The sequence below is a fragment of the Geotrypetes seraphini genome, chromosome 12 (assembly GCF_902459505.1).
Source record: "Geotrypetes seraphini chromosome 12, aGeoSer1.1, whole genome shotgun sequence".
In the NCBI taxonomy this organism is placed as follows: domain Eukaryota; kingdom Metazoa; phylum Chordata; class Amphibia; order Gymnophiona; family Dermophiidae; genus Geotrypetes; species Geotrypetes seraphini.
Window position 1 is genome coordinate 61164437 of NC_047095.1, and position 23176 is coordinate 61187612.

The following is a 23176-nucleotide window of genomic DNA, read 5'->3' on the forward strand; positions in this document are numbered from 1 at the left end:
AAAATACTCTTCTCAAAAAACTTTACTATCCAATGAACAGTTATTATTGGTTATTCCTACTCTTAAATTCATAAATACCCGAAGACAATATATCTTCACCGTTACAGCACCACAAACATGGAATTCTCTCCCACTATATTTAAGGGTAGAGAAAAATCTTGATAAATTCAAAAGCCAACTTAAGAGCTTTCTTTTTAAAGACGCTTTCAATACTTAAATGAAATGCTAATTGCTCTTTATTACTACCAATCATACCAGTCATCTAAAGATATTATTTCCAAATTTATTTTGTTTTTCCCTTTCCTTTTGTAATTTACCCTCAATGTTCTCTCCTTTCCTATTATAAATTGTATTTCTTTCCCCTCTATCCTAGTGTTTCCTGTTGTAATTTGTCTAATATTTAAATGATTTTTATATTTTTATTTATATTATTGTTATTGTTTTATCCTGTACTCTTTGTATATGTACGCTTAGTAATTATGATAGGCGATCAATCAAATAATGAATAAACTTGAAACTTGAAAATAAAATGAACTAAATAAAATGAACTAAAAGTATATATAAAAAAAGTTTTCTACAAGAAATATTTTAAGATTAAATTATTAAAGTTTATATGTTTTATAACCTAAGCGGTCAATGATTGGAGCAGGGAACTAAATTACTACGCTGATCACTCGAGTTTGTGATATAAATACCTTGCGTAGGCTCCAGTTCTGAGACCGTGGTAGAAGAGTGTGATGCACTTCATGGTTATAGTGGTATGCTAGCTTGTTTCCAGATATATAATATGCACCAGAAGGCATCAGAACTATTGCTGTGATCCATGCAAAACTCTCGAGCTAAAATCTGCCACTAACAAAATCAGTAAAAAGGGATCCTCCCCTTCTGAGTGCCAATAAACAGTAACGTAGCAAGAACTATGGACTGAAAATTTCTTACTGGACATTGCAAGGATAAGTACCTGCTTTTCTAACCATTTGAACTGTTGATTTGGACATTTTTGGACACCAGAGGAAGACTGAATCTCAACAGATTTTGGCTTTAGTAGCAGATAATTGATATTGATTTTGGTTGTGTGATTTTGCACTTTTTCACCATAAAAATTGGGTCCAGGGATGTTTCACTTTGAATAACCCGTTTGGGTTAATACAACTCTCAACCCGATGTTACAGGCTGGGCCCACTACACAAAAAATTAAATTTATTGATTTATACATCTTTTTTATTCACTTTTTCCTATAATCTCTCAATATATACTATATTGTCAGGAAGAATCTGCTTTAGTACTTTTGTTGTATTCTTTTCTATTTGGGTGTTTGTATCTAACAAACGTCAGTCCATGCTAAGGTGGTTAGTTGATATCACACTGCTCTAAGAGCTTAGTTCCCCATCTGTGGATCAATTATACATTAATAAGGTCAGATGACATTTTTCTACTAAAGTGACACGTGCATTGTGGTCCAGAAACCTTTCCATGGCTCTTAGAGATGAAGTGAGCAACCTCAATCCCATAGGCTAAATGCAGCCCACCACGGAATTTTATGCACCCCCATGAGATGTCTACAGAAAAATCATTAAACAATGTTCTGGTGATTTTAAATATTGTGTTTCACAAATATTTTCAGAATAGCTACTCTGTCAGTTTGCTTCCATTGTTTTTAGTTAATTATTTCTTATTTATCAATCACAGTTGGTCTTTGGAGCTCTAAGCATTTTCAGTTCCGACGACATGAAATGTTGCAGCCTGCTAGAGATAATACAGACAGTCATCTGGCCCTTTGTGTATAAAGGTTGCATAGAAACATGACAGCAGATAAAGGCCAAATGACTCATCCAGTCTGCCCATCCGCAGGATCCACTATTTCCTCCTCTCCCTAAGAGATCTCATTCAGATACAGTCCATCTCCACCACCTCTACTGGAAGACTATTCCATGCATCTACCACCCTTTTTGTAAAAAGTATTTCCTTAGTTTACTCCTGATCCTATCACCTCTTAACCTTATTCTATGCCCTCTCACTCTAGAGTCTACTTTCAATTGAAAGAGATTGCCTCATGCATATTTAGGCCACATCTCTATCATATCTTCCCTCAACCACCTTTCCTCCAAAGTATACATATTGAGATCTTTAACTCTGTCCCTGCACGCTTTATGACGAAGACCATCAACCATTCTAGTTGTCTTCCTCTGGACTGACTCCATCCTGTTTATATCTTTTTGAAATTGCAGTCTCCAGAATTGTACACAATATTCTAAATGAAGTCTCACCAGAGTTTTATAAAGGAGCATCCTTTTAGCTTCCGCCATTGCTTTTCGACCTTTTTGGCTACCTTAACATCATCACATACTATCACACCCAAGTCCTGCTCCTCTTTTGTGCACAACAGTTCTTCACCCCCTAAACTCCCTCGGGTTTCTGCAGCCCAAATGCATGACATTGCATTTCTTAACATTAAATCTTAGCTGCTAAATTTCAGATCATTCTTCAAGCTTTGCTAGGTCCTTCCTCATGTTTTCTACACCAACAGGGGTGACTACTCTATTGCTGATTTTGGTATCATCTGCAAAGAAGCAAATCTTACCAGTCAGCCCTTCAGCAAACCCAGTCAAAAAAATTGGATCATCTGGATAAACTACAAAGTGGGATGAAATGATAAGAACATAAGAATACCCTTACTGGGTCAGACCAATGGTCCATCTAGTCCAGTAGCCTGTCTTCACAGTGGCCAATCCAGGTCACTAGTACCTGGTAAAAACCCTCATACTGTGTTTCCCCCAAAATAAGACCTACCCCGAAAATAAGCCCTAGCATGATTTTCGGGTAGGTCTTAATATAAGCCCTACCCCAAAATTAAGCCCTAGTCTCCAGAAGCCTAACCTGAAAGTCCCTGCTGGCAGCAGTGCTTCCCCTGCCCCCTGCCAAACCCCCGCTGACCCTCCCATCTTTCCATCTCTCCTTCCCTTCAGTATCTTGAATGTTTCGATCATGTTCCCTCTCAGTCTCCTCTTTTCAAGGGAGAAGAGGCCCAATTTCTCTAATCTCTCACTGTACGGCAACTCCTCCAGCCCCTTAACCATTTTAGTCGCTCTTCTCTGGACCATTTCAAGTAGTACTGTGTCCTTCATGTACGGCGACCAGTGCTAGGCACAGTATTCCAGGTAAGTGCGTACCATGGCCTGGTACAGCGGCATGATAACCTTTTCCGATCTGTTCATGATCTCCTTTTTAATCATTCCTAGCATTCTGTTCACCCTTTTCGCCACTGCTGTGCATTGTGCAGACATCTTCATTGACTTGTCAACCAGTACTCCCAGGTCTCTTTCCTGGAAGTCTCTCCAAGTACTGCACTGGACATCCTGTATTCATGTATAAGATTTTTGTTACCAACATGCATCATCTTACACTTATCCACGTTAAACCTCATTTGCCATGTCGCAGCCCATTTCTCGAGCGTATTTATGTCACGGTGCAATCCTCCTGCGTCTTCACTACTCTGAATAACTTCATATCGTCTGCAAATTTAATCACCTCACTCGTACCAGTTTCCAGGTCGTTTATAAATATGTTGAAGAGCACGGGTCCAAGCACCGAACCCTGTGGCACTCCAATTGTGGCACTTTTCCAGTCCAAGTATTGTCCATTTATCCCCCACTCAGCCAATTTTTAATCCACATGAGTATTTCACCCTCGATTCCATGGCTCGCAATTTTTTGAAGTAGTTGTTCATGTGGAACTTTGTCGAACGCCATCTGAAAATCCTTATATACAGCGTCGACCGGGTTACCCTTGTCTATCTGCCTGTTTACTTCCTTGAAGAAGTGCAGCAAGTTCGTCAAGCAAGATCTTCCTTTGCTGAAGCCGTGCTGGCTGGTCCTCATCAGATTGTGTCCATCAAGGTGATCAATGATGTGGTCCTTTATCAGCGTCTCTATCGTCTTTCCCGGTACCGAGGTCAGACTCACTGGTCTGTAATTCCCCAGATCTTCCCTCAAACTTTTCTTGAGGATTGGCGTAACATTCGCTACTTTCTAGTCTTCGGAATCCTTCCTGATTCGATCAACAGGTTAGCTGTTAGTTGAAGCAGTTCAGCTATAGTCTCTTTCAGTTCCTTGATTGCCCTCAGATGGATGCCATCCGGTCCCGGGGATTTATCATGTTAAGCCTATCAATCTGCCTGCATACCTCTTCTAGACTAACCTTCAACCCTGTCAGTTTCCCGTATTCGTTTCCTGCATATAGCCTGTCAGTTTCCAGTATGTTGTGAATATCCTCTTCGGTAAATACAGACGTAAAAAATGTGTTCAGTTTGTCGGCAATGGCATTGTCCTCCTTTAGCACTCCTTTTATTCCATGGTCATCCAAAGGCCTCCACCACTTCCTTCGTGGATCGTTTCCCCTTAATATATTGAAAGAACAACTTGAAGTTTTTTTGCCTCCTTGGCTAATTTTTCCTCGTAGTTTCTTTTGGTCCCTCTTACCGCCTTATGGCACCTGTTTAATGTTGTGCTTTTTCCAGTTTTCATCCGTTTTTGACCTTTTCCATTCCTTAAACGAAATCTTTTTGAATCTGATCGCTTCCTTCACTGCTACAGTGAGCCACACCAGTTCTTTGTTGTCTTTTCTCTTGGATCCCTTGTTGATACGCGGTATATATAGATTTTGCGCCTTGGTGACTGTGTCCTTAAAAAGGGACTATGCTTGCTCTAGCATTTTTTATAGTGCTTATCCTCTTCTTAATCTTCTTCCCCACCATGAGTCTCATCCCTTTGTAATTCCCTTTTCAGAAGTTCAGTGCCATGGCCGTCGTTCTGGATCAATGTTTTGCCCCTGTGTCTAGGTTGAAGCGGATCATATTGTAATCAGTGCTTCCCAGTGTCCCTTCTACTTCTACACCTTGTGCCAGTCTTCATAGTCCATTTAGAATTAAGTCCAGAATTGCATTTCATCTCGTATTTTCTTTGACAAGTTGTTCCAGGAAGCAATCGCCTACAGCATTCAGGAACTTGGTCTCCCTACTGAAGCCGGAGGTGCTAGGTTCCAGTCTATCCCCAGATAATTGAAGTCACCCATGATAACTCCGTTGCCTCCCTTGCAGTTGTGTTTAATCTCGTCTGTCATTTCTCCATCAATTTCTTCAGACTGCCCTGGGGGTCGGTAGTAGATGCCGATCTTCATTTCCATTCCATTGTTCTCAGAATTTTGACCCATAGAGACTCTACCTTATTTTTTGTTTCCGGCGTGTTCTCTCCAGTAGACTCAATCCCCTCTTTGACGTATAGGGCAATAACCCCACCTTTTTGACCTACTCTGTCTCTGCAGTATAGCTTGTATCCTGGTAGCATGGTTTTCCTCGTTCCACCATGTTTAAGTGATGCTGCTGATGTCAAAGTTATCTTTTTGTGCCATAGCTTCCAATTCTCCCATCTTATTCCTTAGGCTCCTTGAGTTTGTGGCCTGTTACTTTCTTGCATTTCCTTCCCTCTTGTGTCCCTTTCGATCCGTCAGGATTTCTGCCTTGCATATGACCCAGTGAGTCTTCCCCGCTATCTTCCTGCACGGTATCCTCTGGGTACACTGGTTCCCGAACCATCGACTCTTGGTCGACTGTCGGTTTTCCCCTTCTTCCTAGTTTAAAAACTTCTTAATTTTTCGCTTGATGTTGCTTGCAAGTAGCTTTGTTCCGTTTCTGCTGAGGTGGAGTCCATCCTTCCTGAATAGCTTGCTCTTCCCCCAAAAAGTCGACCAGTTGCGCACAAAGTGGTATTCTTCTTCCTCACACCAGCGCCTCATCCATGCGTTGACTGCTTGTAGCTCCGTCTGCCTCTTCTCGCCGGCCCTGGGTACCGGCAAGATCTCAGAGAATGCTACCCTCGGTGTTCTGGTCTTCAGCTTCCCTCTTAGCATCTAGAACTGATCCTTCCCTGCTGTAGTTCCTGTTGCTCACATTGTTTGTCCCCACGTGGATCACCACTGCCGTAGCTTCCTCTTCCACGCTGTCGATGATCCTGTCGATATGGCTCAATAATGTAGCGAACGGAAGACAGGAGACTGCTGCGAAACAGCCTGTTTAGAATACTGCCGATGCTGCTCTTTGGAGGGAGGTATGTAGGTCTCGTGATCGGTAGGGTTCAGATGGGAGGATCAGCAGGGGTTTGGCTGCGCAGCGGGGGCTGCTCAAGGGTTCTGCATGAAAGGAAGGGATAGAAGCTGTGCAAGGGTTCTGCTGCACGAGGGATGGGAAGGAGGGAGGAATAGAAAGATGCTGTGCACAGTGCAAGGGTTCTGGTGCACAGGGGGATGGGAGGGATAGAAAGATACAGAGGGAAGGCACAAGGGGATGGGTGAGAGGAAAGAGGAAGAATTGGGGTGAAGGAGAGGAAGGGAGAGACAATCATTTACAGGAAAAAAAATAAGACCTACCTCAAAAATAATCCCTAGTGCATTTTTTGGGCCCAAAATTAATATGACACTTTCTGTTTTTCGGGGAAACAGGGTAGTAGCAACATTCCCTGCTATGGATCCAGAGCAAGGACTTCTCTACATTTCAAGAGGTTCTTACTTATTATTACATTCAGATAAGTACAGATTGTTGTGCTTTCTTTTCAAAGAAATCTTTTCTAAACTATTTTGAAGCAGTGGATGCCAGGGGACTTTTTCAATTCTATATTTAAATGTTATTCTCATCGGATATTTTGAAAATGATTATTGCACATTGGGAGTGATTGTGGTGCTACTTTTTAAGAAATGAACTAAGTTTTAGTATTTAAAATGAAGTAATAAGAAAAAGAACAAACACAATTTGAGCACTTTTGCACTGGATTTTACACTGTTGTTCTAAGTCCAAGGTTGTTTCACGTTTGAGTACCCTGCTGGGTAACATTTGCCCACGACTCTCATTACAGGTTTGTCCTGAGGAGTGAATACTGAGGACTTTCCCAACTTACAAATTTAAATTTACAATTCTTGATTACTATTGTAGTTCAGTGCTTTTTGCAAAGAGTCTCTTCAGGCACGTTGTGTCCTTCCAAGTGACAATATTTATTATAAGAAGTTTTTTGTTTAGTTTACTGATCCAGAGCAAGCAGTGGCTTCCCCCATGTCTGCCTCAATAACAGACTATGGTTTTTTCCTCCAGGAAATTGTCCAAACCTTTCTTAAAATCAGCTACATTAACCATTCTTACCACAACCTCTGGCAACGAGTTTTACAGATTAACTATTTTCTGAGTGAGCAAATATTTCCTCCTCCTGGTTTTCAAAGTATTTCCCTGTAACTTAATCGAGTGTCCCCTAGTCTTTGTAATTTTTGACAGAGTTAAAAATTGATCCACTTGTACCCGTTCTATACCACTCAGGCACAGTGGCTAAAGCTACAGCCTCAGTACCCTGAGGTTGTGGGTTCAAACCCACGCTGCTCCTTGTGACCCTGGGCAAGTCACTTAATCCCTCCATTGCCCAAGGTACATTAGATAGATTGGGAGCCCACCAGAATAGACAGGGAAAATGTTCGAGTACCTGAATAAATTCATGTAAACCGTTCTGAGCTCCCCTGGGAGAAAGCTGAATGAATGAATGAATCTCCCCTCAGCTATCTTTTTTCCAAACTGAAGAGCCCTAACCTCTTTAGTCTTTTCTCATATGAGAAGAGTTCCATCCCCTTTATCATCTTACATAAGAACATAAGCAGTGCCTCCATCCTGCCCGGCAGTCCGCTCCCGCGGCGGCCCAAACAGGTCACGACCTGTCTGAATCACCAGAAGGGGCCCCCTTGCCATCTTGGTTTCTCATTGAAGTCCTATCTTCCCATCGAAGTCCTAACCCTCCGGTCTTGCACATGCACGACCTGTTGGGTTTCTATACTTATTACCTGGTTAGCTTTCTATACCTGTGTTACATCTCTCAGTAACACAGGTATAGAAACCTCCCTCAGTATCCCACGATCCCTTTATCCCTCAGGAATCCGTCCAATCCCTGTTTGAATCCCTGTACCGTACTCTGCCTGATCACTTCCTCCGGTAGCGCATTCCAGGTGTCCACGACCCTTTGTGTGAAAAAAAACTTCCTTGCATTTGTTTTGAACCTATCTCCCTTCAGTTTCTCCGAGTGCCCCCTTGGTCGCTCTTTTTTTGAATCTTTTCTATTTCCGAAGTATCTTTTATGAGATACAGTGACCAGAATTGAATGCAGTACTCCAGATGAGGTCACACTATGGAACGATACAGGGGCATTATAACATTCTTAGTCTTGTTTGCCGTCCGTTTTCTAATAATTCCTAGCATCTTGTTTGCCTTTTTGGCTGCTGCCACACAATAGGCAGAAGGTTTCAGCGTATTGTCTACAATGACACCTTGATCTTTTTCTTGGGCGCTGACCCTCAAGGTGGAGCCTAGCATCTGGTAACTGTGATTTGGGTTATTCTTCCCATATGCATCACTTTGCATTTGTCTACATTAAATGTAATTTACCATTTGGATGCCCAGTCTTCCAATTTCCAAAAGTCTGCCTGCAATCTAATATAATAAAAGCCTAAGCCGCGCATGCGCACTCCCATCGCGTGTTCTGCTTTCCTTGCGGTGTAGGGCACCGCAGATAGGAGTGCGCATGCGCGCGAAACACTCTCCCCCCCCCCTCCGAGGCGGATGTAGGCCGCGGTGGCTGTCGGCGGCCCGAGGTGGATGTCGGCCGCGGCGGCTGTTGACCCGAGGTGGATGTCGGCCGTGGCGGCTGTCGGCGCTTGCAGGCCGCTGCAGCTGTCGGCGCTTGCAGGCCGCGGCAGCTGTCGGCGCTTGCAGGCCGCGGCGGCCGAGCACGGACGGCATTTCAAAATAGGGTATAGAGAGGAAGAGGGCACACAGACTACCTGAGGGTAAGAAAGGGTAGATGCTGAATGGGGGAATGGAAAAGGAGATGCTGGCTACCGTGGGGGGATGGGAGAAAGGGGAGATGCTAGCTACCTTCTAACACCCGTTAATGTAACGGGCTAAACAACTAGTTTTTCATAATGTGCATGCATTTTAACAACTTTGAACAGTTTAGTGTCATCTGCAAATTTAATCACCTCACTTGTTGTTCCAATTTCCAGATCATTTATAAATATATTAAATAGCACCGGTCTCAGTACAGATCCCTGCAGCACTCCACTGTTTACCCTCCTCCATTGAGAAAAATGGCCATTTAACCCTACCCACTGTTTTCTATCCGATAACTAATTCCTAATCCACATCTGAACATTGACTCCTATCCCACGGCTCTAATTTTCTCAGCAGCCTCTCATAAGGAACTCTCAAAAGTTTTCTGAAAATCTAGATACACTACATCAACGGGCTCACCTTCAACCACATGTTAATTCACACTTTCAAAGAAATCAAGCAAATTGGTGAAGTAAGATCTCCCTTGGCTGAACCCATTCTGACTCTGTCCTATTAAATCATGTTTGTCTACATGTTCCGAACAAATGCAAAATAAATCCTCAGCACAAATGAAGCACACAAAACACAGCGCAGGAGATGAAACCAGTGGACTGGATGGGAATTCTTTATTCAATACTGTAACAAGACTCAATACAAGTCATGTTTTGGCACAATGTTTGCATCAGGAAACCAAAACTGTGAGTGTTCCAAAATTGTTTCAGATCCTTTGGGTTTGTAATGCCAGCTAATGTTTCGGTTCCAGATGAAGTGCAGCCTGTAAATGAGCATTGCAGTAGCAAACATCACATTCGAAAAAGATCTGTAATTTCCCGGATCTCCCCTGGAACCCTTTTTAAAAATTAGCGTAAGATTGGCCACCCTCCAATCTTCAAGTACTACAGATCAGCAATTTCATGTTTGAGTTCTTTCAGTACCTTGGGATATATACCATCCGTTCCAGGTGATTTATCACTTTTTAATTTGTCAATGTGGCCTAGTAAATCTTCCAGATTTAGGAAGATTTCTTTCAGTTTCTCCGTATCATCACCTTTGAAAACCATTAACGGTTCCAGATAGATCTCTTACATCGTCTTCTGTAAAGACCAAAGCAAAGAATTAATTCAGTCTCTTCGCTATGGCCGTATTAGTTAGATTGTGAGCCTTCGGGACAGTAAGGGAATTTTTCAAGTACCTTTCTTATTTCTAATCTTAATGTATATTTTCTGTAAACCGCTTAGAACCTAACGGATGTAGCGGTATATAAGAAATAAATTACATTACATTACATCCTCCCTGAGTGCTCCTTTTGCTCCTTGTAGTGAATGACATGGGTCCACATCCCTGTGGGATCTATCTCTATCCCCTTGAGCTCTATCCCTGTCCCTGCTCCATCTATGCAAGCTGTGTCCCCATCTGCACATTCTTCTGATTTTAAAGTCTACAGTATATAAATAAAATTTTATGTTTGTTAGCATCAGCAGCCTGTTCCATCCTGGTTAACATAACATTTATTTATGTACCGCAGTACCTTAGGAGTTCCATGTGGTTTAGAAAAGAAACTTGAAACAGTAACAATAAAAACAAATCACCTAGAAATTACAAAAATGTCTTAAATAAGTAGGTTTTCAATCATTTCCTGAACTGCTAGAGCTAAAGCTCCTAAAAACACACTTTTTCTCTACATTTTTATAATCCTTCCTAATATACACACAGTACAAATGTAATTCTACTGTTAACTGATTATGCCTAAGTTATGTTGTAGCTCACTGACAATGGTCAGTCTACCTGTTTTGTGAACTGCATACTACCAAAAGGCTTTTGCGATATATAAATAAAATAAAAAACTAACAGATTTGCAAACTCTTTATCACAAGAAGCCGCCTAAAAGATTGGAGTCATTGAAAATAGCTTTTGTATAAACAATCCTTTACCGATGGAAAAGCAAACAAATTACAATTACGTCTTGGGCATTGTGAATTAATGAATAAAAAAACGATCCACAAGATAATCAGGTGTTAAACCATGTAAGACTTTTTAGCATATACAACCAAACTGAAATCTGACTCTGGCCTCGACTGGTAACCAATGCAGTCTTTGCTAATAAGGTGTGACATGAGCTGATTTTTTTTTCAGATTGAAAATTAATCGGATTGCAGAGTCTATGATGCAGAATCTATGAAGATTTTTCTGATAACTCGCTAAGTAAAATATATTACAGTAGCCCAAAATACTTAGAATTAATGACTATACCAACAGTCTAAATGAAGAAACATCATAATATAGTCTAATAGTCTGTAATTTCCACAACGTATAAAAACTTTTCCTTACTAAAGCATCTTTATTTGAATTAATTGTGAGATTTTGATCTAAAATAACCCCTATAATTCTTCTAGTAGGATTAATCGCGTACAAAATTCCATTCAAATTTATTCTTGTCTCTATTTCTTCCTTCTTGCAAGGAGTAGCATAGAAGAATGTTGTTTTTTCTGTATTGAGTTTTAACTTATTTATTTAAAAATTACGTGCTTATGTCCTGCAGTTCTGAGCGAGTTATTTCCGCTGCTTTCTTCCAGCCATGCAGTTCGGTAAGGGTGGTGTTGGCCATGCATTTTGGTGTCTGCTAACAATGTGTCTTCTACTGATTGCCTACTCTCTCTTGGGTGTTGCCTCCTCAATGCCCCTCTCCCGACATCATTCCGACTATGTCAACAGTGCTTCTTTTTGACTCAGTCTATCCTTCCTCCCCCACTCCCAACCCCAATGATCCTCCTGTCCTGCTTCCCTTTTAACCCCTTCCCTTCTGTGATCTTGTTTCTCCTCCTCCCCTAGTTCCTCTCCTCAATTAGCGCTTTCCATTTTTTCGGGCTTGCCAAGGCCATAGCCCATTTGTGACTGCCTTCCCTTTAGCGGGTGAGGCCTTGTTCTGAAATCTGATAAGTGAAAGCAATAGAGAAGAATCCTACGTGTAGCACACGTCAATACCTTATCTAAGATATTGTTCATCTCATGTTATATTTACTTTTTAAATGTACAGCTGCTTCAGAATAGTATGATTTCATATGTTCATAAGCTGGTAAAATAATCCTGGCATGTCCTCATTGTACTTGTAAAATACCTTCATTCCACAGCTGCAAAGGTTTGTCCCTGGTTTTCTGTCTTGGAAATTGTTTTTTTTTTTTTTCTCCCCCAATAGATAGACATGCTGACACAAAGAAATACACTTTAACAAAGAATTGCACACAATGTAGGGAGAAGAAAAGATTTTTTCAGGTCTTGGGTTTTGCAAAACACACATTTTTTTCCTATTGCATAGTCTAACACTACCCCATTAGAGGAGGAACCTCATTTTCCCAAGTTTCGCAATAATAGAGACACCTGGGCTTAATACCTTAACAGTGAGCCACTGTGAAAGCTCCTGGTATTCAGTGGTTCTTAGTCACACATTCACTCATTCTGTGGGGGCGTTGGTGCACTTTCTGAGATTGTCTTTGTGTTGGTCATTTTTTTTTAACCGACTCTTTAAGAATGAAGGCAGGAGAAGATGTTCTCTATAAGGTTATCATATGATATAAAAGTGTTGGTAAGTACAGTATATCATTTGATCTATTTAACAATTTATAAACCATCAGACAAGGCCCAAAAGCCCTTCTCAGAGGTGTACAACACAGTAAATGACAGCAGATAAAGACCTATATGGTCCATCCAGTGTGCCCAACAGTCATATTCTATTAATTCATGTCTAAAATTGTCTGTCTTTCACATTTCTGGGTTCAACAACCTTATAAGGCACTGTTTAAAGTCTTATTCCTGGAATTGTCACCATATAGCATACAAGACTTGTATCTTAAGAGTCTATGCGGGATGGTGGTTAACGGCAGAGTGGATCCCTGACGAAGCGGCAGCGAAACATGTCGGTTCCACCAACCTAAGTACAGCAACACTTTTGAAGATAAATACATAAACTTCATTAGTCGTTTTAAAGTATAAAAAGTGTTCAAAATAAATATAAAATTATTGAGCATCAGCCATTAAAAATTTAAGCCTTGACCGATGAGGAGGTTACACATGAATCTCCCCGTTATGAGATCATAACCTTTATGGGACGGAGGAGGGGTGTTTCTGAGGTCTATGGCTAAAATAGAAGTAGCAACATCAGTTAAGGATTTAAAGGAGTAACATAGAAAGAATATTCTAAAGGTTGGAAGCTTGGAATTTGATATTGGATTTTCACATTTCTGGAACATAGACTATAGAGATCTGCCTGGCACGGTCCCAACTACTGGAGTTGCCATCAAAGCACACTCCAACCTATCCAAATCATCTTCTCATTTGCGGGAGACTGACTGTAAAAGTCTGCCTGGCACTGTCCTCATATTCCATAGTTTGTTATTGACAAAGACAGGGGGGGGAACCACTTCTTGCCCTGGATTGATAGCGTGGAATATTGCTATTCCTTGGGTTTTGGCCGGGTACTAGTGACCTGGATTGGCTACTGGGCTTGATGGACCCTTGGTCTGACCCAGTAAGGCAATTCTTATGTTCTTATGTACTGGAATTTCCATCGAAGCCCTCTACAGGCTTTCCTATCCTAAACTGAACTGCCATATACGAGAAATAGATCGTGCAAGTTTGCCCAGTACTGGCCTTAGTTTTTCACAATGGGGGTCACCATCTAAGAGCTGCTTGACACATCAGACATACATGGAACCATTTAAGTTTTGTATTTTTATACCATTCATTTTCTAATTAGAGATCCTCTGTGTTCATCCCACATATTTATGAAGTCACCATTTGCATTTCTACCACCTCCCTTGTAAGGGCATTCCAGGAGTTGCGCAGAGCATTCAGTGCGGCTCCCTGCGCTAATAACCATTAGTAAAAGGAGAGGCAAGTGAGCCATGAACAGAAAAAGTTTTGGAACCACTGTTTTAAGTGATTTACGATATAAACCATAAAAAGGAATCCTAAGCTGTATGGGTAATGAATGCCACCACTTAGCTGCTTGAAACTGAAATGGTTTGGTAACAACAACTTTTCAAATGATTTTTTAAGTTCTAGGATACATAATTTCCAAATATTGTCTGACTATTCATAATCTCTTACAGTTGTGTAGTAAAATTTGGTTATTCATATAATCTGGAGCCTCACCATAAGCAATAAGAAATATGAAAATATATCTTTCAGAACTGTTCTAGCCTCCACAGGGAGCCCGTGTAACTTAACATATAATGGCTTAACCCTATCATATTTGGATAGTGGAAAAAATGAACCTGGCTGCCATGTTTTGCAATGTCTGTAATTGTTTTTACAAGCATCAGCTCCACACCCTAGATATATCATAGATTACAATAATCAATTTGTAATAAAAGAAAAGACTTTACTATTATTCTAAAATTATCTTGGTCAAACCAGTGTCTGATACATCTCATTTTTTTCCAAAATTCAAAAGACCACCTCAGTGACTGTATCTTCAGATCAAAGGATAAGAATCTATCCACCATCACTTCCAGGATTTTATAAAGATTTTATTTTCCAACATTCACTGGAAATTTGAATTGAGATTTTAGGGCATTCCTAACTTATAAAAATTTAGGTTTATCTTTATTTCATTTTAAATGGTGGTCATGAGCTAATTTCTCTACCAATATATACAGTGGGTTAGTAATAGAAAAGTGAGGTCAAGCGATTGTGAGCTGTAGCCTCTGCATTAAGACCTTAAGTGGGCTTTACAAGACCTTTCCAGCTCTTTCTTCAAATAAACAGCTAACATGAAGAGCCAGGAGGAATCCTGTGATAAATTGTATTCATCGCATACATGTTGCATGCATGCACTTGTTTGGTATGACAGGAGCAGATACTAAGATCGAGATAAGTTGAAGCCACTCTGTTTCTAAGGGATAGGCCAAGCATGAAGTGCTGGTGAGGCACTGCACCTAATTTCACCTAATTTCAGCCAGTGAAAGAAAACTTTGTAGCTTTATAAAATAAAGGCTTTTAGAAAATCGGCCAGTTGAAGATCATGATCCTCCAGCTTCCAGCAAAGAGACCATAAGGAAATGCCATTGAGGAGAGGGACAACTGAGAGATGGCACCATGAAGGAGAGAGGCATACGTGTTGGGACTACATAAGAGTGATGAGTATGACTGCAGTGTATTCTTGACTAGTATGATAAATAAACATAGCTATATTATCCATTCCAGTGTATTTGAGCCTCAAGTGCTTTTGCCCCTGCTGGCACTTGGTTCAAAATAACCCCTAATGCTCCTGATACTCCTGGCAGAATTCTGCACGAGTGCGTAATTCAGAATTTCTGCAAAATTGCAGTTGCGCAGAATTCTCTTTTCCCATGCAGAATCTCGACCATGTCATCATCTTTGGGTCACGGTATCGGCAGCAATTCTCACATGCTGCCTGCCACTAAACTGGAAGTCTTTCTGCAGCAGAGGGGAGGCTTCCAGGTTAGCGACAGGCAACATGTGAGAGTCACTGCCAATACCGCGACGCAAAGAAGCAAGCCTGTGAGTACAGGGGAGAAGAGGAAGGAAAGTTTCTGGCACAGGGGGAGAGAAGAGATGAGAGGAAGGAAAGTTGGTGGCACAGGGGAAAGAGAGAGAGACATGCATGGTGAGGGGAGAGGATGAAATTGCACATAATGGAGGGGAGGAAGGGAAAGATGGTGCATGGAGGGAGATAAAGAGATTTGACCCAAGGAAGGGAGAGAGAGAGAGGTGTTGGACATGGGGTGGATGAGAGGGAGGGACAGATACACAGGAGGTGGAGGGGAGAAGGAAGGAGATGCTGGATCAAGGAGCAGAATGAAGTGATGGAGAGATGTCTGGAAATGGGAGTTAAGGAAGAGAGTGGGAGAAATGCTTGACCATGGGTGAGTGTGCAGCAGGGAAGAGATAGGGAGATGTCAGGCTATGAGGGTGAGGAGGGAAGGAAGAGGGAGCGGATGCTGGGCTATAAGGATAAATAAAGGAAGATGTTGAGAATGGTAGAACCCTGAGGGGGAGGAGAGGATGGTAAGGAAACAGATGAGAAGATAGATATAACAGAGGGTAGAAATATTACTCCTGGCGGAAATCTGCGCAACTGCACAATGCAGAATTTCCACAGAATTGCACAGTTGCATAAAATTCTCTTTTCCTGTGCAAAATCTCGACTGTCAACATCTTCGGGTCATGGTATCAACAGCAGTTCACACATGCTGCCTGCCGCTAACCTGTAAGTGTCTTTGTGGCAGATGGAAGGCTTCCGGGTTAGCGTCAGGCAGCATGTGAGAGTTGCTGCAGATACCACAACCCAAAGAAGGAAGCCTTAAAGTATGGGGGGAGAGGAAGGAAAGTTATGTTCACAGGGGGAGGGGTGAGAGGAAGAAAAGATGCCAGCACAGGGGGATATGCATGGTAAAGGGAGGAAAAGGAGACATGCATTGTAAAGGGAGAGGATGAAATTGTACATAATGGAGGGGAGGAAGGGAGAGATGGTGCATGAAGGGGGGAAAGGGATATCTGACAGGGCACAAGGAAGGGAGAGAGAGGGGGTGTTGGATATGGGGGTGGATGAGGGGGAGGGAGGGAGGGAAAGATACATAGGAGAAGGACGGAGATGTTGGATCCAGGAGGAGAGTGGGAGAAATTCTGAACCATGGGGGAGAGTGCAGCATGGAAGAGATAGAGAGATGTCAGGCTACAAGGGTGGGAAGGGAAGGAAGGGAGAGTCAATGCTGGACTATAAGGGTGGAGGAAGGAAGATGCCGTAAATGGTAGAACCCTGAAGGGGAGGCAAGGGTAGAAACATAGAAAGATGACGGCAGAAAAGGGCCATAGCCCATCAAGTCTGCCCACTCCAGCAAGGAAATGGATGAGAGGATAAGCATAACAGAGGGTAGAAATATGGTGAAGATGAAAGGGAATAAAGGGCTAAGGAATGGGAGAGAAGATGGAAATTTGATAGGCAGCTGAAAAGTGAATAAGAGGAGAAGGGTAAGAAAGAGGCAGAAAAGAGCTAAAAAGAAATGATCAGTATGTCTGAGGCAGGTGTAGTGAGGGAATAGGAGAGAGTAGAAAAGACAAATGGATAGCAACCATTTGAAAGAGAATTAGCAGCCGACAGGAAAGCAGAAAAAAGAAACTGCAACCAACATGATAGAAAAATGAAACATCCAGACAACTAAGGTAGAACAAAAACATTTTATTTTAATATTTTAAATGGAATAGAGATAATAATTAGCAAAAATATTGTTTAAATTTTGACAAATTTGCTAATTTTGTACACAGAAATTTGAAATTGTGCAGAATTCTGACAGGAATATCCTGGGCAAGAAAAACATCAGCTTTAATTACCCCCCCCACCACCACCACCACCTTTTACAAAACCACGTTAGGCTTTTTTATCTCCTGCCACACTCATAGAATTCCTACCCTTCAGTCAAAGGCTGTACTTGGAAAAGATTTATTAAACTGGCTCTTATCATACCAAGCCGCTTCCAGGGATCCCGAACTGGGCCAAATGGTTAGAATATCAACATCATATATGCATTTTAGAAAGCTATTAAAAACCCATCTGTTCTCAAAATTCTTGTAATCCCTTCAAAGCAGCATAATGACGTGAAACTATTGTTAACTCGTCGATGCCAATATTCTTTCTATTGTAGCTCACTGACAATGGTCAGCCCATCTCTTTTGTAAACCGCATAGAACCAAAAGGCTTTTGCGGTATATAAATAAAAATTTATGTTATGAGTACTGGAGCTAACACCACTGTGGCCAGTGCTAAAAAAAAAACCAAACTAATGCGGCTTGTACATTTGGGGGGGCCTCGTTAACAGTCCCCTCCTTTTTTTATTTTATAAAAATGTGGCCAATATAGCTCTTGAATAAGGGCACTGCTGTTTCCAAATTAGCTTTCCTTCTGACCATTCTGGCGTAATCCCTTCATCTCAATTTCTGAAACCGTTTCAGTTCTTTGCTAGCCTGTTCAATAACTCAGTTAACAAGAAATTATAGTAATCAATTACCCACTTATCAGTAAAGAAGCCAATGGCCTTAAAACTGTAAGATTAGGAAAATGATAAAAGCAACTGAAGCTTTCACCAAGACCTACAGCAGCGAATGAATTTTAAGTTATGGGAGACTAGCGGGGGAGGGAAGTAACATAGAAACATAGAGTATGACGGCAGAAAAGGGCCGTTGGCCCAACACGTCTGCCCACTCAAAAGAACCCTCCCCTTAAAAGAACACTCCCCCCTAAGCAATTCCCGAAAGTGAATCCACATGTTTATCCCATCGTTTCTTGAAGTCGAACACGTTGCTGGCTTCAATTACCTGACATGGAAGGCCATTCCAACGATCAACCACCCTTTCGGTGAAGAAGTATTTCCTGATGTCACCATGAAATCACCCCATCCCCATGAACTCCATCTCTGCGAGCTCTGTCCCCAGCATCCATACAAGCCTCAAACAGGTTTGATTTTGTATATTTGACTTTTTATTCATGGATAAAAGGGAACAACATTCTTTACAACTATGAAGCGTCTATACCAGCACAACCTGTACTTTGTTCTGATTTTTTTAAATTTGTGAATAAGCAAATAATCTACTGTTCTTAGAATAGTCTGGGCAAATGGATTTTCCCACCCTACTCTGCCCTTCCCCAAACCGCAGCAACTGCACTGGTAAATGGTTAAAAAAGGGCTCCTTGAATTAAAAAACAAACTAGGACTACTACTATTATTTATGATTTCTATAGTCGTGAAAGGCGTACGTTCTGCTTGCCTGTTTCTCCTGCTCTCATAAATCCAACATGGCTGCTTAGCTTCACCAACAGCTAATCGTCATCTGGTCTTTGGGGCTGGGGAGGAAGAATAGCAGCCATGTTGGGATGGGGGAGAAGCGGTCAAGCAGAAGAGGAAAAAGGTCCTAGTTTGTTTGGTTTTTTTTTACTTAAAGAGGAGACTTAAAAAAGAAAAAGAAGCAGTGCTTGCCTGTTTCTTCCTCTCCCCAACCCAAGGTGGCTGCTCTTCTTCATCAGCAATCCAGTCTTTGGGGCTGAGGAGGAGGATTAGTATCCACATTGAGTTAGGGAAGCTGCGGGCAAGCAGAAGACGAGAAAGGCCCTGGGTTTTTAAAATTAAAATGGAGACCAAGTCTTACTGTGAGTTGGGACGCTCAACTAGGACTACAATCTTCTGTCTCTGCTTACCTCTGGCCCGCTCCACTCAGCTCACCTCACCTCTGGTTTCAACTCCAACCCGCTCAGCTCATTTCGCTCTGGCAAATTGTTTATGAAAAAAAAAAAATTTCTATCCCACCTTCTTCACTGACAATCACACTTGGGAGGAAGAGGTGGAGGGAAGACAAGGCTAATTGGGAAGCCCTCTTTGTCTGACGTTACAGTCGAGAGGAGCAGGAGGAGGAGGACATTGCCAATGGGGGAGGCAAGAGAGCTTGCTCAGCTTAGGGATTCAGGAAATGGCAGTAAATGTGTTTTTTTAACCATGGGAATGAAGCTTGTTACCGCTTCCACAAGGGGTAAACAATTTGTCCCCGCCTCCGCGGTGATGTGACTTCTAATTTTTTCAGTTACCGCAGATTTACCACGGTGAGCGGTCCTTGTGTCATTCTCTACTGCCTAACTCTTATTCCTTCCCCTCTCTCTTAGTTTTCATTTCCCTAGTCCCTTCCCTCCACAAACTTACATAATCCTCTACCAAATTTCACAGTGATAGCTGTTCTTCAGAAGTCTTTTCCTACCATGCCTACTCGCCTTACAATTTCTAATCATCTCTTTCCCCATATATAACTCTGAAGAAGCTTGAACAGGGTAATTAAAATGAAACATATTAAAATCAAATTTAAACATCCCCTGATGAATTTTATAACAATAAGAAAGAAGAAATGCACAGCTTTAGAAAAGCTCAGCCAGTAACAATATGCAAGCAAGTTCTCTTAAAATATAGATGAAGATGGGGAGGTATTTTTTCTTGGGAGATACAATTTTTCAGTTAGCTGATGATGGGCGGGGGGTTGAGGCCTTTGCATGGCTTTCATTTACACCTTAAAAAGCAGGATGAATTCTGATACCGTGATCAATTAGGCATCTGACAGTTATTTCTTCAATCAAAAAACTGTAAGCCCTTCAGTCAAGCAATTAAATTAGCTCTCCTCTCATGCAGTAAATTGTACACTTTAATATGTGTTGTAAAGGAGGGTTTATTTTAATTAGTTGCTTAGTAGGCAGTCATTAGCCAATGAAAATGAATCATTCCAACATCTGTCGATTGAATAAAACAGGTAGATAAGTGTTAATATTATCTGGAGCAATGTCATCCCTGTTGTTTAGGGTCCTAGATGTGGGGAAAAAATGCAGTTTTCCGCTTAGATATTCCTTTCTCAATTATAAGCAGTAGGTTTAAGTGGTTATGTTTGTTTTCTCAGGCTATCCGGTTATCTCTAGAGCAGGCTTTGCCTCCAGAGCCAAAGGAGAACAGCGAGCCCGTTAGTAAGCTGCGGATCCGAACGCCAAGTGGAGAATTCTTTGAGCGACGTTTCCTGGCCAGCAGCAATCTTCAGGTTGTGTTTGATTTTGTAGCATCCAAGGGATACCCTTGGGAAGAGTTCAAGCTGCTGAGTACCTTCCCCAGGCGAGATGTGAGTAATTGCTCTTTATGCCGTGCCTTCATATACTGAAGGGGAGACCTTCCATCTCTCAATTTCTTCCATATAATGTAAGAGATGGAGGCGTATTGCTGAGATTCTTTGCAATATTTAAGCCACCAGAAACACAAAGGGGCTGATTCTATAAAGGGCAAAATACTCTTAATAGCCTCAATAATTGATAAAAAAGCAAAATTGTGTGATAGGCACTTATTCGATTCTGTAAAAGATGGGCGCAAGCCTATTGCATGGCACTTAGAGGCGCCTAACACCTAAGTGGGTGTTTCTGTGGGCGCCACGAAGCGCAATTCTCCAACACTTAGGCGGCTGAAATGTACATTTCAGGCACCTAAGTTTTTACATAAGTGCCGCCAGCTACGATTCTGTAAACAGTGCCTAACCCCCTGTTTTGTGAAGCCGCACGGCAACGTCCCCGAAGCCCTTTAAATCTCTGTGGGCTTCGGGGCCGTTATCGCAGCGCTGCCACTAGCGCGGCTTTGTAAAACAGGGGTTCATAGTCATTCGCACGCCGACAATTCGGCGCAAGACGCCAGCACGCTGCAGGAAAACTTAATTTTAAAGAGCTCCGAAGCAGGGTGTGAGTGAGGAACTCCCCCCCCCCCCCCCACTTTACTTCATACGGTTCGCTCTGCCGTTGGAGGGGGTTTGGGGGTTGGAACCCTCCATTATAGAGAAAACTGAACTTTTTCCGATTTTTTTTTTTTTAGGGAAAAGTTCAGTTTTCTCTATAATGTGGGGAGTTGCACCCCCCCATGGCAGCACTTTAAAAGTAAGTTTTCCCATGGCGCGCTGTTGTCTTGCGCCGAATTGTGTGCGCTCGATTGTCGACACACTGGTGTCTCGCGCGCTTTTGTCCCGTCACCAAAACAGGCCCAAAGTGTGTTTGACACGCGTTCTGTGCCATTTTTTTAGGCGTCGGTTGATTTAGCTCCTATTTATAGAATCAGCTCCAAAATCTTTACAGATAAGTGCAGGTTTTTTTTATGCTAAAAGTTGTTGGAAATAGATTCTGGTGAGAATAATCTAGAACGGAATTTTTTTAAGACCAAGGATGTGTTTCCTATGACAATTTTAGAATTGCTATAGAAGTTCCCTGAGTTTCTCTCTTGGAACACTGAGGTCTTTTCTCCGTATACTTTAGATGCCTGCCTAATTAAAGTCTCTGGTAAAGGGATATAGTATATGAATATCTTTTTAGTAGCTTTATGATCTTATTTCATTGTGCCATTCTGGAATATAGAAGACAATTGGATGGAATAAAAGAGAGTTCTGTCTTGCTGAAGAAAATGGGATCTTTCTGGTCTAGATATTTTTTATTTTTTTTTTTGAACATGGCATTGGACTAGATAACAGCAGATATTTTCTGTACATGATTGGGAAGCTCAGGTAGAAATTTTAAGAGCTAAATTGTAATCTTCATGGGTTTTAAAAAAAATATTTGCATGTAAATATTTATTAAATTTTGTACCATTTATACCTCAATATGACTTTTTTTCTTTTACAAAATAATCAGCGTATGGTGCACTTCTATCATTCCCAACTCTGAAAGTTATAAAATACAAGACATCTCACAGCAAATCATTCAACTACTAAATAGCAAACGTGTGGAATTCACTTCCCATCGTAATTCCCACAACCACAGTATATGCACCATTTCGCAAAAATCTAAAAACAGTTTTTTTAAAGAAATCTTTACCAGGAGTCCAAAGAGACTCAAATTAATAATAAAAGTCTCCCAAAATAAAGACAATTGGGTCCTTTTATCAAGCCGCAGTAGCGGGGTTAGCGCTTCGGACATTTCATCACGAGCTAACCCCCGCGGCCGGCTAAAAAACTAACGCCTGCTCAATGCAGGCGTTAGCGGCTAGCGCGGCAGGTGGTTTAACGTGCGTTAAACCCCTACCGCGGCTTGATAAAAGGACCCCAATTGTTAAGAGTCAGCTGCTGTCTTTGATATATTACCTCAGACGGTATGCACAAATTGATAACTTTTAAGAGCATTTTCAAAACACTAGGATGTCCAAAAAGCAGCATATATCAGCCCTTGGATGTTTTTCTTGCCAAAACGTCCAAGTGCTGATTTCTGAAGCCAACTTTCTAGACTTCTTGCTAGGCCTCCTAGCCGCTGTGCATCCAGAGTTTGAGGGGGCATGTTGTGGGCGGGCTTAGCACTTGGACTTCTTGTGGTGGTGATCAAACCTTTCCCAAGATGTCCAGGATGGACATTAAAGCACCCAAACTGACCAGATGACCACTGGAGGGATTAAGTAGCGACCCCCCTCTACACACTCCCTGAGGGCTCACTAACTCCCTCCCACCCCACAAAAAGCTGAATGAAAAATACATACCTGGTATGGGAAAGCCTAGTGGAGCAGCACACAGGTGTCTTAAGTAGCTGGAGGGTGGGCTAGAGCAGTGGTATTCAACCCAGTCTGCTGGGACCACCTGTCCAGTCAGGTTTTCAAGATATCCACAATGAATATGGATGACAGAGACTTTGAAAACCCGACTGGCCAGGTGGTCCCTGAGTATTGGCTAGAGGACCATAGAGAGGTGGACCAAAGCCCTTAAACCACTCTAAACACT

The 23176-nt window shown here is 41.8% G+C and overlaps 1 protein-coding gene across 1 annotated transcript in view; it reads left to right on the forward strand.

Annotated features, from left to right (window-relative positions):
• Window positions 1–23176, forward strand: part of FAF1 (Fas associated factor 1) — a 559433-nt gene that overhangs the window by 505726 nt on the left and 30531 nt on the right. Inside the window, exon 18 of the mRNA XM_033916532.1 lies at window positions 20351–20563. Coding sequence (XP_033772423.1) covers window positions 20351–20563 — 213 coding nt within the window. The remainder of the gene's footprint in view (window positions 1–20350; window positions 20564–23176) is intronic.